The sequence below is a fragment of the Octopus bimaculoides genome, chromosome 24, assembly GCF_046866305.1.
Source record: "Octopus bimaculoides isolate indiv1 chromosome 24, ASM4686630v1, whole genome shotgun sequence".
Lineage (NCBI taxonomy): Eukaryota > Metazoa > Mollusca > Cephalopoda > Octopoda > Octopodidae > Octopus > Octopus bimaculoides.
The window spans coordinates 21,921,332-21,936,922 of NC_142951.1; the positions used below are offsets into that span (position 1 = coordinate 21,921,332).

At 38.1% G+C, this 15,591-nt stretch overlaps 1 protein-coding gene across 2 annotated transcripts in view; it reads left to right on the forward strand.

Moving 5' to 3' along the window:
• Nucleotides 1–7,602, forward strand: part of LOC106869517 (elongator complex protein 4) — a 121,160-nt gene extending 113,558 nt beyond the window's left edge. The window contains exons 9-10 of one of the 2 annotated variants that reach the window (XM_089341088.1): nt 721–827; nt 5,164–7,602. In XM_089341088.1, the coding sequence (XP_089197214.1) occupies nt 721–827; nt 5,164–5,268 (212 nt within the window). In that variant the 3' untranslated portion in view covers nt 5,269–7,602. The remainder of the gene's footprint in view (nt 1–720; nt 828–5,163) is intronic. The other variant, XM_089341089.1, reaches the window with a different exon arrangement.
• The last annotated feature ends 7,989 nt before the right edge of the window (nt 7,603–15,591 follow it).

Sequence of the window (15,591 nt, forward strand, 5' to 3'; positions counted from 1 at the left end):
ATCTCTAACACATACACAATACCATGAATATTGTGGCGGATACAGTTAATTTAATAAACCTACGTTTTTGACTTGATGTATAATAAACCCTAGAGTATAAAAGGTGAAGTTAATGGTGGCAGAGTGTTTTAAAATCAGAATGCAAAGAGCTGTAAACAGCTTACTTCTCCCATCTACTTCCCTAAATATTGCAAGGCGCAGAAGTGGCTGTGTGGTAAGTAGCTTGCTTACCAACCACATGGTTCCGGGTTCAGTCCCACTGCGTGGCACCTTGGGCAAGTGTCTTCTACTATAGCCTCGGGCCGACCAAAGCCTTGTGAGTGGATTTGGTAGACGGGAACTGAAAGAAGCCCATTGTATATATATATATATGTTTGTATGTATATGTTTGTGTGTCTGTGTTTGTCCCCCCAACATCGCTTGACAACCGATGCAGGTGTGTTTACGTCCCCATCACTTAGCAGTTCAGCAAAAGAGACCGATAGAATAAGCACTAGGCTTACAAAGAATAAGTCCTGGGATTGATTTGCTCGACTAAAGGCGGTGCTCCAGCATGGCCACAATCAAATGACTGAAACAAATAAAAGAATAAAAGAAAGGACATTTTGTGTGATGCTCTTCTGATGCTGGCACCCGTTATCCTTCTCGGAGTCAATAATGAAATACTACAATCGTATATATTGCTGTCTCCTAATGCTTTTTCTCCATGTCTTCCTGCAGGTTTGTTCCATGTTAAGCAATTACCAAAATTAAATGCAATCAGATGCCAAATGCCAGACACAACAGACTGGGCTTTTAAACTGAGACGTAAGAAGTTTGTAATTGAGGTAAGAGACTTGCGGCCTTGTTCTACTAGTCTGTCACATTACTTTATTACACTGCAGGTATTTTGTCACACTATCGTGTAACACTACATTGTAACACTATACAGTTACCTAATATTCTCACACTCCCTTGTTACAACACCTTGGTAAGTTACATTGTTACATCCCATTGCAATACTACCTTGTTACATCCCATTGCAATACTACCTTGTTACACTTCATTGTTACATTACCTCATTACACAACCTTGTCAAGCAACATTGTTTCATCACATTGTAACTTGAAGTTGTTACAAGCTTGTTACACTATCTTGGTTAGGATGAGCCAAGGGAGCATCAGAATTGGTGTTTCTCAACCATTTTTTATCTACGGAACAATTTTATTCCAATTTTATTCAAATGGATCTTCATATTGTTTAGCAAAATGCTTAGTGGCATTTCGTCTATCATTACGTTCTGAGTTCAAATTCCACTGAAGTTGACTTTGCCTTTCATCCTTTCTTGGTTGATAAAATAAGTACCAGTTGATCAATGTGGCCAATGTAATCAACTCACCCCCAACTCTGAAATTGCTGGCCTTGTGCCTAACTTTGAATCCACAATTAAATATTATGAGGAATTGTATTAAAAAAATTGTTAAAATATTTTGTGTATTGTACAGGGTGTCCACAAAGTCTGTCTACATGGAGTAAATGAAATCATAACATAAACAATTAAATATAAGACATAATAATTTCTTAAAGTATGTGTTCATCCTCATGTACCCAGACTTTGTGGACACCCTGTAGAAGTATAACTTCAGTGGAATTTGAACTCAGACTGTACAGACAGACAAAATGTCATTAAGTATTTCGCCCAGCATGCTAACAATTCTGCCAGCTCACCGCTTTCAAAAAATATAAAATATTAAGTAGGCACACTTGGAATCATCATCATCATCATCATCATCATCTAATGTCCATTTTCCATGCTGGCATGGGTTGGACAGTTTGACAGTAGCTGACTAGCTGAAGGGCTTGTTCAGGCTTCCTGTCTGTTTTGGTATGGTTTCTGTGGCTGGAATATATTGAATGGAGGATTGTTGTCATAACAATAAAAAGGGTTGGGAAACCACTGCTGTAAGTGGCTAATCGATTTGCAAGAAATAGCAGCCAAACTTCACTCCAGTCTCAGACCCATCTTAAATTAGGGAAGGCATATTGGATTAAGCAACTCTAAACGAGCTTAAAAAGATATTATGGTCATGGTTGGATTGCTTTTGATCATTGTTCTGCTCATTTAGAGCTGACTTGATATATATAACACCGGCCCTGCTTAATGTCACACTTGAGTAAGATATCTCTACTCAAGCATGCAAGAATGCTTAGGACCACAACATCTCTACTCAAGTTTCAGTGTATACTTAACCTATTGATATTCAAATTATTCTGCCAAATGTAATGCTTATTTATGCACATTGTTTTGAATTAATCAAGTATTGTAGCTTTGAGACTTTAATGATGTGATAGTATTTTCTTTAGAATGACATTGTAGTTTAAGTGTAAGAGGCTGGATCTGGCTGGTTTGAACATAAAACAGGGCTGGATATGGCTGGTGTCAATGCTAAAGGGTTAATGTCAAGTCAGTGATAATGTAGCTTATAGGCTTAGGTATGGTTATGTGGTATGAAGCTTGCTTACTAACCACATGGTTCCAAGTTCAGTACCACTGTGAGGCACCCTGGGCAAGTGTTTTCTACTATAGCCTCAGGCTGACTAAATCCTTGTGGGTGGATTTGGTAGAAAGAAACTGAAAGGCGGCGAGCTGTCAGAAACGTTAGCGTGCCGGGCGAAATGCTTAGCGGTATTTTGTCTGCCGCTACATTCTGAGTTCAAATTCCGCCGAGGTCGACTTTGCCTTTCATCCTTTCGGGGTCGATAAATAAAGTACCAGTTACGCACTGGGGTCGATATAATTGACTTAATCCCTTTGTCTGTCCTTGTTTGTCCCCTCTATGTTTAGCCCCTTGTGGGCAGTAAAGAAATAAGAAACTGAAAGAAGCCCTTCATGTGTGTGTGTGTGTGTGTGTGTGTGTGTGTGTATAGGTGTGTGCATGACTGTGTGGTAAGAAGTTTGCTTCCCAACCACATGGTTCCAGGTTCAGTCCCACAGAATGGCACCTTGGGCAAGTGTCTTCTACTATAGCCTCAAGCCAGCCAAAGCCTTGTGAGTGGATTTAGTAGGTGGAAACTGAAAGAAGCCTGTTGTGTGTGTGTGTGTGTCTATGTCCCCATGACTTAGCAGATAGAATAAGCACCAGGCTTTAAAAATAAGTACTGGGGTTGATTCTTTCAGCTAAAAACAACAAGGTGGTGCCCCAGCATGGCCGCAGTCTAATGACCAAAACAAGTAAACAACTAGAAACAGTTATATAAACTGAATGTTGTTCCTACTGACTGCAAGTTCTCATTAGTCTAGTAACAGGAGTAGTTATTAGTGTGTGTGTGTATGTGTGAATCAAATGGATTGTTGTATATGGTGTTATTATTTAACCCCAGGCCAATCTTTATCCACCTAACTGTGAACATTCCTGCCCTGTCAGTCCAGTCTTTTTTTTTCCATGAGGACATTAGTCAATGTGTCCTGTTTCTAGCACATCAAATGAAACTCCCTTGTTGGCTTGCCTTTAATGTAGTGTAACTGTGTTGTTGTTGTTGGTGTTATTTAACCCTTGGCCAGTTCTGATCCAGTTGACTTGTTATCAAAGTTTTTGTCTGAATAAAACTAATATGTTTGTTGCAGTCATGACCAGCTCAGTTATATATTCAGACGCATGAAATGTGTTTGGTATCATGGATGTAGACATGGCCAAGTGGTTAACTAGTTTGCTTTGCAGCCATGAACTCCTGAGTTCAATCCCAGTGCATAGCATTCTTGGACCGATGCTTTTATTTTTTAGTTCACTTTCAAAAAATAAAGTTGTGAGGGGTTATATAAGGTGCTTTACCCAGAATTCTGCCATTACCTCAGCAACTCAATGGAGCAGCTATTCTTCAAGTGTGACCTATATGTTGTCAATTCTAAATACATCTGATTCTCAACTAGAATATTTACAAAATGATTCTTAAGATAGTATCAGCAGAACAAGACTATGGTTTCCCTTTATATATGTACTCTAACATATTCAAGTTTAAAACTAGCAACCAAATTTCAAGTCACACTCTTCTGCTTTTGAACCATAAATACTCGGTGTTAAAAAGAAAAAAACATGTACAGGATGACCATTGCTCGAATGTTTGCTTGCAATGGACAAAATATTTAGTTGTCTTTTGTTATATTTTTCTCCATTCTAAGTTCAAATCCTACCAGTGCTAACAAGGAAGTACTAGGGCTCCATATAAGCCACAATACCCTGCCCCCATCTCTGAATATGTGTTCCCTATTTGAGAATTCATCGGACCAGCTTGTTCTCATAATAATCTTTTTATGAAAATAAGATGACAAAGGAATAAACAAATATGTTATGAACTCCATTAGCTTACAGCTGTTTCTGCTATGAGATGCAGTGGACTCTTAGTTGAGTGCTTGAGTAACATCTTATAGCTTTATCTTAAATGTATGCATAATTGTCTTTTCCCAAATAAACTGCACTTCGTATTCAAGGCTCTGCTGAGGCTACAAAGTGTTACTCAAACACTCATCTACGAGTCCACTGCATCTTTTAGCAGAAACAACTGAAGATAATCAAGTATTCCTTTGTCATCTTATTTTCGTATTACTGCTCTATGTTTGACTAATGCTTCGTTCTGAAGCATGTGTATATTCTTTTCTACTCTAGGCACAAGGCTCGAAATATTCAGGGAGGGGGCCAGTTTATTAGATTGACGTCAGTATGCAACTGGTACTTAATGAATCGACCCCGAAAGGATGAAAGGCAAGTCGACCTTGGCAAAATTTGAACTCAGAACATAAAGACAGACAAAATACTGCTAAGCATTTTGCCCGGCGTGCTAACGTTTCTTATTTCTTTATTGCCCACAAGGGGACAAACAAAGGGGACAGACAAAGGGATTAAGTCGATTACATTAACCCTAGTGCGCAACTGGTACTTAGTTTATCGACCCCGAAAGGATGAAAGGCAAAGTCAACCTCGGCGGAATTTGAACTCAGAACGTAACGGCAGACGAAATACCACTTAGCATTTCGCCCGGCGTGCTAACGTTTCTGCCAGCTCGCCGCCTTGAAGGATGTGTATATTGAGTTCTACATAAGGTTATTAGTCTCACAATGCTTAAGCAAAATATCAAAACGTTAATCTTTTTACCATATTTGTCTATTACAATATCTTTTTTATTTTTTAGAAACTTCATTTGCCTCCAGATCTCTCTGAAACAGTCAGCCGATCAGAAAGCCGACCTGGAATTATGGGATGTGGTAGCACTGGACATCGGCATCTTGACTTCTAAAATTTGATTGTTCATGAAGATGGTATGGAAACAGCTACTGGTGTTTGTTGTGATGATGATGGCCATCACGTTGACTGTAGTCCAGAAGTTTTTCTCACATACGCCATTGATGATGTAACACCGTTATCTCTTTATTGTCAATACCAGGACTATATTATGGCCAATACACTAATATCAGCACAGTATCAAGATTAGATTTGGTATAACGATCTTGGGGTAGTCTTTTACATAATTTCAAATGTAATCGAGATGTCAGAATTGTTTCCCTTGCCTCTTACATCTCGCTATTAACTCTGTTCAGCTCTCTTCACTAAAGGGAGAGAATTGAGAGAAATTTTCTCCCCCCCCCCCTCATGTTAAGTGTGTTCGTGGCTGACCAGACTACATCGAGATGAAGTGATGTTGTTTTATGGGCTTTCAGCATTATTTCTAAATATATAAGAAAGAACTGGTCAGTGAAATGTGTCTTCTATAAAGATGACATTAATTGATATGCAAAAAAGAAAAAATAATGATTGTTATTAAGTAGAACAATTCATATAAGACATATAGACATTTCTATTTAAGTTTAAAACATCTGTTTGTCTGTCTGTCTGTATATATGTATGTAGGTTAACAGTTCAGGCATTGTATTCTCATCTGATGATTGTCGTTTAGAATATGAAACAAAATCCTATAGGGTGAACGATAACAAACACATCGAATATTTGCTCTACCCGGGTATTGAGTTCTCCTTTACTTTGTTCACCACATATCTGGATTCACAAACAAAGACACTACTGACTACACACACACACACACATGTGAAGGCACGTGGCCTAATGTTTGTCTTGTTGCCCTCACAACTGCAAGATTATAGATTCCATTTCTGGACTGAGCAGTGTGTTGTTTTCTTGAGCAAAACACTTCATTTCACGTTGATTTGAAATCATCTTGACATCTGGCATGTGGCACACTGCGCCTGTACAGGCAAAATCGATTTGATGGAGGGAGTGAGCTAATGCACAATGCAAACATTTGATCACTGTAAAAGTACAAGTCATCTGTGCAGGTTGTTCAGCAAGGAATTGCAGGACTGTTGCCTGTTGTTTATGACAGGACTGTTCACTATACATACAAAGACACACACACACACACACACACACACACGCAGATGCATAAAGGAATACTTAGAGAGTGCTTTGTATTATGAATTCTAAGAGTAAAAAATATTATATATTGTGAGAATTAGAGTATTCGATGCCTTACAGTGACCAGTGGTTTCATCCTGGGTGGCAATCTTCAAACTAGTGAGCAATTGAGAAATAGTTGTTTGTGAACCCATATAAATGGTGAACATAGCTGTTTGTGAACCCATATATATGGTGAACATAGCTGTTTGTGAACCTGTATATATGGTGAACATAGCTGTTTGTGGACCCATATATATGGTGAACATAGCTGTTTGTGAACCCACATATATGGTGAACATAGCTGTTTGTGAACCCACATATATGGTGAACATAGCTGTTTGTGAACCCACATATATGGTGAACATAGCTGTTTGTGAACCTGTATATATGGTGAACATAGCTGTTTGTGAACCCACATATATGGTGAACATAGCTGTTTGTGAACCCACATATATGGTGAACATAGCTGTTTGTGAACCTGTATATATGGTGAACATAGCTGTTTGTGAACCCATATATATGGTGAACATAGCTGTTTGTGAACCCACATATATGGTGAACATAGCTGTTTGTGAACCCGTATATGTGGTGAACATAGCTGTTTGCGAACCCATGTATATGGTGAACATAGCTGTTTGTGAACCTGTATATATGGTGAACATAGCTGTTTGTGAACCCGTATATGTGGTGAACATAGCTGTTTGCGAACCCATATATATGGTGAACAAAGTAAAGGAGAACTCAATAGCTGTTTATTAAAAGTGTTGGGATTAGCTTGGCAGTGTTTGGATTATGTGATTGATTCTCTGTTTTAGTAGGTATTTGTGAACCTTTCAATTTCCAAAATGATATATTTGTGTGTGTGTGTGTGTGTGTGTGTGTGTGCATTTGAGAACCAATCGGTGAATCTCACGTGGTCAGCAACAACATATACACATACTCTAGTGTACTTTCTCTAATACAACAGTTTCTAAGTAGAACAATGATGCAACTGTGCTGGAAACATTCACTGTCAATCATTCACCAACAGCAAATTATTGGTTAGCAAATTCACCTGCATCCTACATCAGTCATTTACCAATTAGCATATAACTGACCAATAGCAAATTATTAATTAGTATCATGGTTCCAGTAAAGGGTTTAAGTAATAACAAAAAATAAATATCTATTACTCATAAAATTTATTTCAAAAACCTGAAAACATTGATAAAACTTTGAAAGGATTTGTAAAACTGAGATGTTGTGAGCCAAGTCTCATAAATGGGGGATAAAAGACTCATTAGCTTCATAGATCACAACAGACTGTTTTATTTTCTCATCACTGTTGCAATGTTTCTGTTTTTTCAGAGATCTTTGCTAAATAGTGAATTGCTGTCACTGATCTGTGCTTTATTGATTTATACATACATACATACATACATACATACATACATACATACATACATACATATATATATATATATATATATATATATATATATATATATATATATATATATATATATATATATATATATATATATAATCATAAATATACAGGGATTAGCATTGAGTTGCTTCTCCAACATACTGAAAATTTAGAAATAGCAGTCAAAGAACTACTGATTCTAAACTACAAATTTTTCTCATTGATATATATATATATATATCAATGAGCACAAATCAGCAGTGGCAATATAATGGTAATGCTTTTTTTCTTATATGGATACATAAATGTAATTCTTTCCCCAAATAAATTGCACTTCATAGTCAAGGCTTTGATGAAGCTATAAGATGTTACTCAGGCACTCAAATATGAGTCCACTGCATCTTTTAGCAGAAACAGCTGTAAGCTAATGAAGTTCATAAGATAATCATTTATTCCTTTGTCATCTCATTTTCCTGTATATATATATATATATATATATATATATATATATATAGTATACACATACAAACACACACATATATATATAAAAGGACTATGTTTTCTGATTCTTAAATAAATTTCAGTATTGTTTAATGATTGATTTCATGTTTTTCTTTTAAAAATTTTGTTGATATTTTATTCTTTTACTGACTTCATTCATTGGATTGTGGCCATGCTTGGGCACTGGTTTCAAAGATGTTATATCATCATCATCATCATTTTGATGTCTGATTTCCATACTGGTATGAATTGGATACTTTGATTGAAGCAACAGGCCAGAGAGTCATATCTTGCTGTAGTGTCTCACTTGTAGGACTGAAGAGCCCTTGACTGAAGTGCCCTTGATTAGGAGCCGGAATCACTTTACTATTAGGGACAAGATTCATGGCTACCGCCCATTTTACATGGGTGGTCAGGGAAGGATGGAGTTGGTGCCCCAAAGAGAGGCAAATATGTTGGTGATGAGGTGCCAGAATGAACCCTCGTGGTAACATGTCCAAGAAAGTGAATAAAAGATAACAGGGATACAGAAGAATGGAAGGGGGCAGGTAAGATTGCAAGAATGTTGGAGGAGATGAAGAGATAGATGTAAACATGGGGCAGAAGTGGTTAAAAAAAAAGGATGGTAAATAAGAGGGTGGAGTGGTGAGAAATGAATGAGAAGGTGAGGATAAGAATGAGGTATGGATATTGCAGAAGACATTTGAACAAGGTGCCATTGCAATGGGATAGAATCTAGAAATCATAAAGTTGCAAAGCAAACGTTTTAGTCACACAACAATGCTTGTTGCTTGATCAGAACTGAGCTGAGAGATTTAACAACAATGCCAATGGCATCACCACCATTACAACCAATCCGGGACTTACTTTGTTTGAAAAGGAGACAGGAGGTTGCCATGACCTGAATGGCTTTGGTCATCGGTCTTTTGCATCGAGGCTGATGTTGGGCTGAACAACAATTTGGATCGGATTGTATTGCCTGGGTTCAGTTCACTGCAGGATGAAGGCCTCAGCATGTTCTCTCCACCAGCCACGGTCTGATGTGGAGGCTGTGAATTTGGACCTGGGATCATACTGGTTTGATGAGCCAATTCTGCCGCACTGGTTTGACAGAGGGATCCTGTTTTTATACTCTTTCACAGGAGTAATTGAGTTGATTACATTGACCCCAGTGTTCAACTAGTACTTATTTTATCAACCCCAAAAAGATAAAAGCGAAGTCAACCTTGGTGGAATTTGAACTCAGAACACAAAGATGGACAAAATGTTGCCAAGTATTTTGTCCAGTGTGCTAACGATTCTACCAGCTCATCGTTTTAAACAAAAATAACAACTTTATATCAATATCAGTCATAATGATGCTGCAAAGAAAAAGTCTTTGATTGATGCAACAGGCCGGAGAGCCATATCTTGCTGTAGTGTCTCACTTGTAGGACAGAAGAGCCCTTGACTGAAGAGTCTAGCTTGTGGTAGAGGTAGACCCAAGAAGACATGGGATGATCTTCGAATGTTGGGCCTCAAGGAGGCAATGGACAAGCGACCGAGACCTTTGGTAATATGCATTCTTGCTAACTGAGTGAACTGAAGCAATGTAACATGAAATGTTTTACTCAAGAACACATGTAGCACAGTCTAGGAATCAAAACCACGGATACACTATGTCCTGTTGTGGCCTCTGGCCTTCTCAATTCCTGTCAAGCTGACCAACCCATGCCAACATGGAAAACAGATGTTAAATGTCAAGAATCCAACACCCTAACCACTAAGCTACGAAAATCCTAACAAAAGACTGTCATTTTTTTACAATAACAGTTGCTAGGACTACATTAATTAAATTTGAGAGAGATCTGGCTGGTATTTCTAGCATATTGAGTGCCCTAGTACAGTACTACTCAAAGTGGTGGTCATCCGTGGACCAGTGTCGATCCGCAAGCCATCAGCTGCTGGTGTGTGGTGAGTTTCCAGAAAAGAAAGAAACATTATAAAATACTTATGTAATATTGTATTTGTTTACAAAATAAATATAAGATAACAAAAATTGGCAACTTTTATTAACCTCATTATATATATTATTTCTGGTATAAATTAATATTGCTAAGAAATATTACCAGTCCTTGGTACACTGGAAAAAAAACCCCATGCTGATCTGCCACATCAGATAGTTTGGGAAGCACTGCCCTAGTAGATGCTGGACTCCTTTGTTTGACTCAGTCAAATGTGATTTGAGGCTTCTTTACTTGTTTCAGTCATTGGACTGCGGCTATACTGGAGCACTGCCTTAAAGAACTTTTAGTTGAATGAACCAACCCAAATACTTATTTTTTAAGCCTGGTATTTATTCTGTCAGTCTCTTTTGCTGAACCACTAAGTTACAGGGATGTAAACACACCAACACTAGTTTGTCGAGAAGTAGTGGGATACAAACACAAGCACAAAGACACACACATAGACATGTATGTATGACAGGATTCTTTCAGTTTCCGTCTACCAAATCCAATCACAAAGCACTTTGGTTGGTCTGAGGCTATAGTAGAAGACACTTACTCAAAGTGCTATGCAGTGGGACTGAACCCAGAAGCATGTGGTTGGTAAGCAAGCTTCTTATCACACAGCCATGCCAGTGCTTTATATACTTTCCTGTTAAATATTTTTGCTGTAAGCCACTTTCATTATCCGCCATTCAGATATTACTTGTTAACACTGGAATCTGCATGCATTGTTAGTATTGGTGAAAACAGCAGCCAAACACCCACCTTAACCCTAACCTTTAATTGCATTGAATCGCACTTTACCGTCTTAAAAGCTGGAAGAACGTAGCGGATAATGTAGCCCTAGATACACTGTGTCTGAATAAAAGACAGAACACATTAGATAATGTAGTCTGAGATACATTGTGCCTGAATAAAAGACAGAACACATTAGATAATGTAGTCTGAGATACATTGTGTCTGAATAAAAGACAGAACATTAGATAATGTAGTCCTAGATACATTGTGTCTGAATAAAAGGTAGGATGGTCACAACTGGAATACCTTGAATCAAGTTTGCTGGGCCAGGGCTAAAAATGCAACAAAAACATCTGCAGCAGAAACCTGTATGTGATTGATGAAACCAGTAGAAATAGCAGCTAAATATCCTTACCATCTTAAACAGGAAGGACAGTTTAGATAATGTAGTATTAATTATGTTTCATGTAAAAAGAATTGGTGTGGATGCTGGTGCCACATAAAAGGCATTGGTGCTGGTGCCACATAAAAAGCACTGGTGCTGGTGCCACATAAAATGCACTGGTGATGGTGCCACATAAAAAGCACCCAGTACACTCTGTAAAGTGGTTGGCAGCATTAGGAAGAGCATTCAGTTGTAGAAAACAAGTGAAAATAGACTATGGAACCTGTTGTGGCCTCTGGCTTTGTCAATTCCTGTTGAGCTGACCAACCCATGCCAGCATGGAAAACGGATGTTGTTAATGATGATGATGACGTATGAATAAAAGACAAAATGGAACACTTTTCATCAGAAGTCTACTCCTACAGGCCCAATCTGGAGCTGTAGCCAATGAGGGAATCTCTCCATAATACCGAAAACAGCGATCAAATTCTGTTCAAATTACATCTGTAAGCTTAAAAAGAAGAATATGGTGGATGGTTACAGATGCGATATCTTTCATAATAAGCCTGCAGGATTCAGGCTGGCCTGGGGCTAAATTACAATAACTACAACAACAACATCAATCTGTTTGTCATTATTTAGGAATAATCATCGAAATATTGCTTAAAAGATTAAAGCTATTTGAAATACAGAAAATAAGTGAAATTTGATAAAAATGCTAATTGGTTTATAAATTTGAGAAAATTAAGTTTTCTCACAAAAATTATAAAATTATCTCTGATGGAAAATATGAATTTCAGTTAAGGTTGATTATTGTTTTGCTATTATAAGATAATAATTATTGATTAGTTCTTTGCAATTTCTTAGAACCAAGATTTTGTCAATTCCAAAGTCAATAATAGCTTCTCTAAATAGATATGAAGAAGTATTTCTTTTCATTCTGTTTGCTTGTTTTAAGACTTTTATAAATTTATGCACGTGTGTGCACTTGTGCGTGCGTGTGTGTGTGTGTGTGTGTGTGTGTATGCAGGCCCCTAGCATATTTCTAGGTATGTTGTCTGCATTATCAATATTCAGCAACCATGTTTTCATCACCTTTTTCTTGTTTCAGTCAGCTGACTGGGGCCAGGCTGGGGCACCTAGAAACTATTTTTTTTAGTTGAATGAATCGACCTCAGGATTTTTACTTTAAGTCTGGTACTTATTGTATCGGTTCTCTTTTACCAAACTGCTAAGTTAACAACATTGGTTGTCAAGTGATGGTGGGGAGAAATGCAGACTGACACACACACACACAAGATGGGCTTCTTTCAGTTTCCATCTACCAAATCTGCTTACAAGGCCTTGGTCAGCCTGAGACTACAGTAGAAGACACTTGCCCAAGGTACCACGCAGTGGGACTGAACCTGGAACTATGTGGTTGGAAAGTAAGCATCTTACCACACAGCCATGCCTGTGTCTATGGTTGTTATAGTTTTTACAACTGAAAATCCTTCTTAAATCCTTTTGTTACCATATTTCTGTTGAGATGCTCTGTGTTTCTTTCAATTAATTTTAAATATAAGAAATAATTTAGTAAAATAACTTTGTTATCATTAAGCTAGTGTTAGGAACATAAATTGTGACTAAGGCTTGGTGGAAGATTTTAATTCAGAATTTTGCAACCAAGACATTTGTACTACAGAGCCAGAAGCAGTTTCAGGTGGATTGGTATCAAAAGGGTTAAAGTTAGTCTCAGATAAGGTGGGATGCATTTGCAGTGTCTTGAGGGTTTCTATAGAACAGTAGTTCTCAACCATTTTTTTAACTTTTGAACTCCTTTGATTCCTATTTTACTCAGGTGAGGAGACCTTCATAGCCATTTGATGTCTAAAAACTCCTATTATATTTTGAAGATTAAATATTTTTAGGAATTGTATTTTTAAAAATGTTAAAATATTTGGTGTATTGTAAGCAATTTATTGCACATGTATTTTAACAACAAAATCTTATGTGGACCATGGTGGAAAAGCTCTAAGTAGCAGAAGACAATGTCATCGTCATCATTTAATGCCACTTTTCCATGTTTGCATGGGTCAAACAGAATCTGTTGATGTAGATTTTGGGGGGCTGGATGCCTTTCCTGTCACCAACCTTTACCATTTCCAAACCAGACAATATTTCCCCACTGCCAGACATATTTTTCAAGGGAGACTGTAAATGAGCAACATCATTTATGTAATGGCGATGCTCGTCTGAGTATGAAGTGAAATATTGCATGGTAGTAAAAAATATGGGTATTGAATATGAAGGATGGGTAAAAGCTGGAGAGAATTGAAGTAATTATTTGCAGCTGGATGTGTAATGTTAGAGTATATGAATGATGGTGCATGATCTGAAAGAAAAACTGAATGTAAGAGGTATGTAATGTGGATTGCATGAAAGAATAGCTAAGAGGAAAGCAGTTGGTTGTGGGGAATTTGAAAGTGAAATGAAAAATAGGTCAAAACAAGAGAATATAAATATTACAGAAGAGAAAGAGGAAAATGATGCTTAAAAATATATCAAATTGGAAAGCCTCTGGACTACCTGGCATTCAGGGATCTTAGGTGAAAAAAATCTCTCAAGTATGCACAGCCATATACAACTATTTCTTGCTGGCTGTATACAAAATGGAACACCAACATGGATGACAAAAGGAAAGACAGGACAAAGAAAAGAGAAAAGTGAGTAATTATAGTCATTATATGCTTACTATTACTCTGTAAATTACTAACTGGCCTACTCATAGCAGATGGAAAGGTTTGTTGTCACCGTCTAACAGTTTCCTAACATTCCCAGAGTTGAGGATAAATTTTCTGGTTTTAGGGGTGTGTCAAGATTGATAAATTTTCCTGTTTCTTCAATTGTATCATTGCATGATCTGCCAAGACCAGTGGCCTGGCAAGTCCAAGCAGGGCAGGCATTGTTTAAGGTTCCTTTTCAGGTTCCTGTTCCTGAATTGGATAGAACAATGCTGCACCTAAAGTGGTCTGCTCTGTCACTTTATGAGGATATAGATCCACATCTGGTCCAGGTCTGTGGAAAATGACCATCATTCCTGCAGGATCAAAGCTGAAGACATCCAATAGCTGTCCCCATTGCATTTTTTCCTATCACCACTAACTTACGAAGATAATGTAGATGCATTGGTGCTGGTGTCTTGGTTTGCTCAACAACCTGACAAAGACTATTATCGTTATAGTAGGCATGGTTTTGTGCTGAGCCAGTTCCACTCCCCGGCCCTTCAAACTTGAATTCGTCTGGCGCAACAAGTGCCATGTGCCAAATAGTTATCAATACGCAGGATTTGTATGGCACTACCTTCTCTTAGACGAACAGCTAAAGAGCTGAAAAGCCTCATCTACCCAGGGGGAACAGCAAAAGAGCTGAAAAGCCTCATCTACCCTGGGGAACAGTGAAAAAGCTGAAAAGCCTCATCTAACCCAGGTCTGTTGGGGTGTCTGTTAGTGATCTTCTGGAGGTATGTAAGTTGACCTATAGCTGAGATATTACTGTTCTGAGTCAGAGTAGACCTTCAAACAATAGTTGCTAAGAGGTGGTCAAATATTCCTCAGAACACTGAAACTCCCAAATCAGGGCCCCACTACAGAATGCCATGCAAAGTCATCCAAACTACAGGCAGCTGCTGACAAACATGATATGAAAACCTTCTGTGAAGGTCTCAAGGCAATTTATGACGCCCTAAAACCAGTAGCATCACATCAGTGCTAACATCAGATATCACCCAGCTTATGGACAATAATAATATCCTCTCTCATTGAGCAGACTACTTCAATACAGTTATAAACCCAGTCTCTACCGTAAACATTATTGTTTCCCTCCCACAAATGCTATCTTGGATCAGCTTGACTTGGATCATTCCTGTTAGAAGTGATGATAACCATAAAGAAGCTGTTCTCTGGGAAATCACCAGGCTCTGATAGCATAACAGGAGAGGCCTAGAAGCATGGCAGGATCCAACTGGTTAAAAAAACTCACCAAATAGTGGCTGTGTTGTAAGTAGCTTGCTTACCACCCACATGGTTTCGGGTTCAGTCCCACTGCGTGGCACCTTGGGCAAGTGTCTTCTACTATAGCCTCGGGCCGACC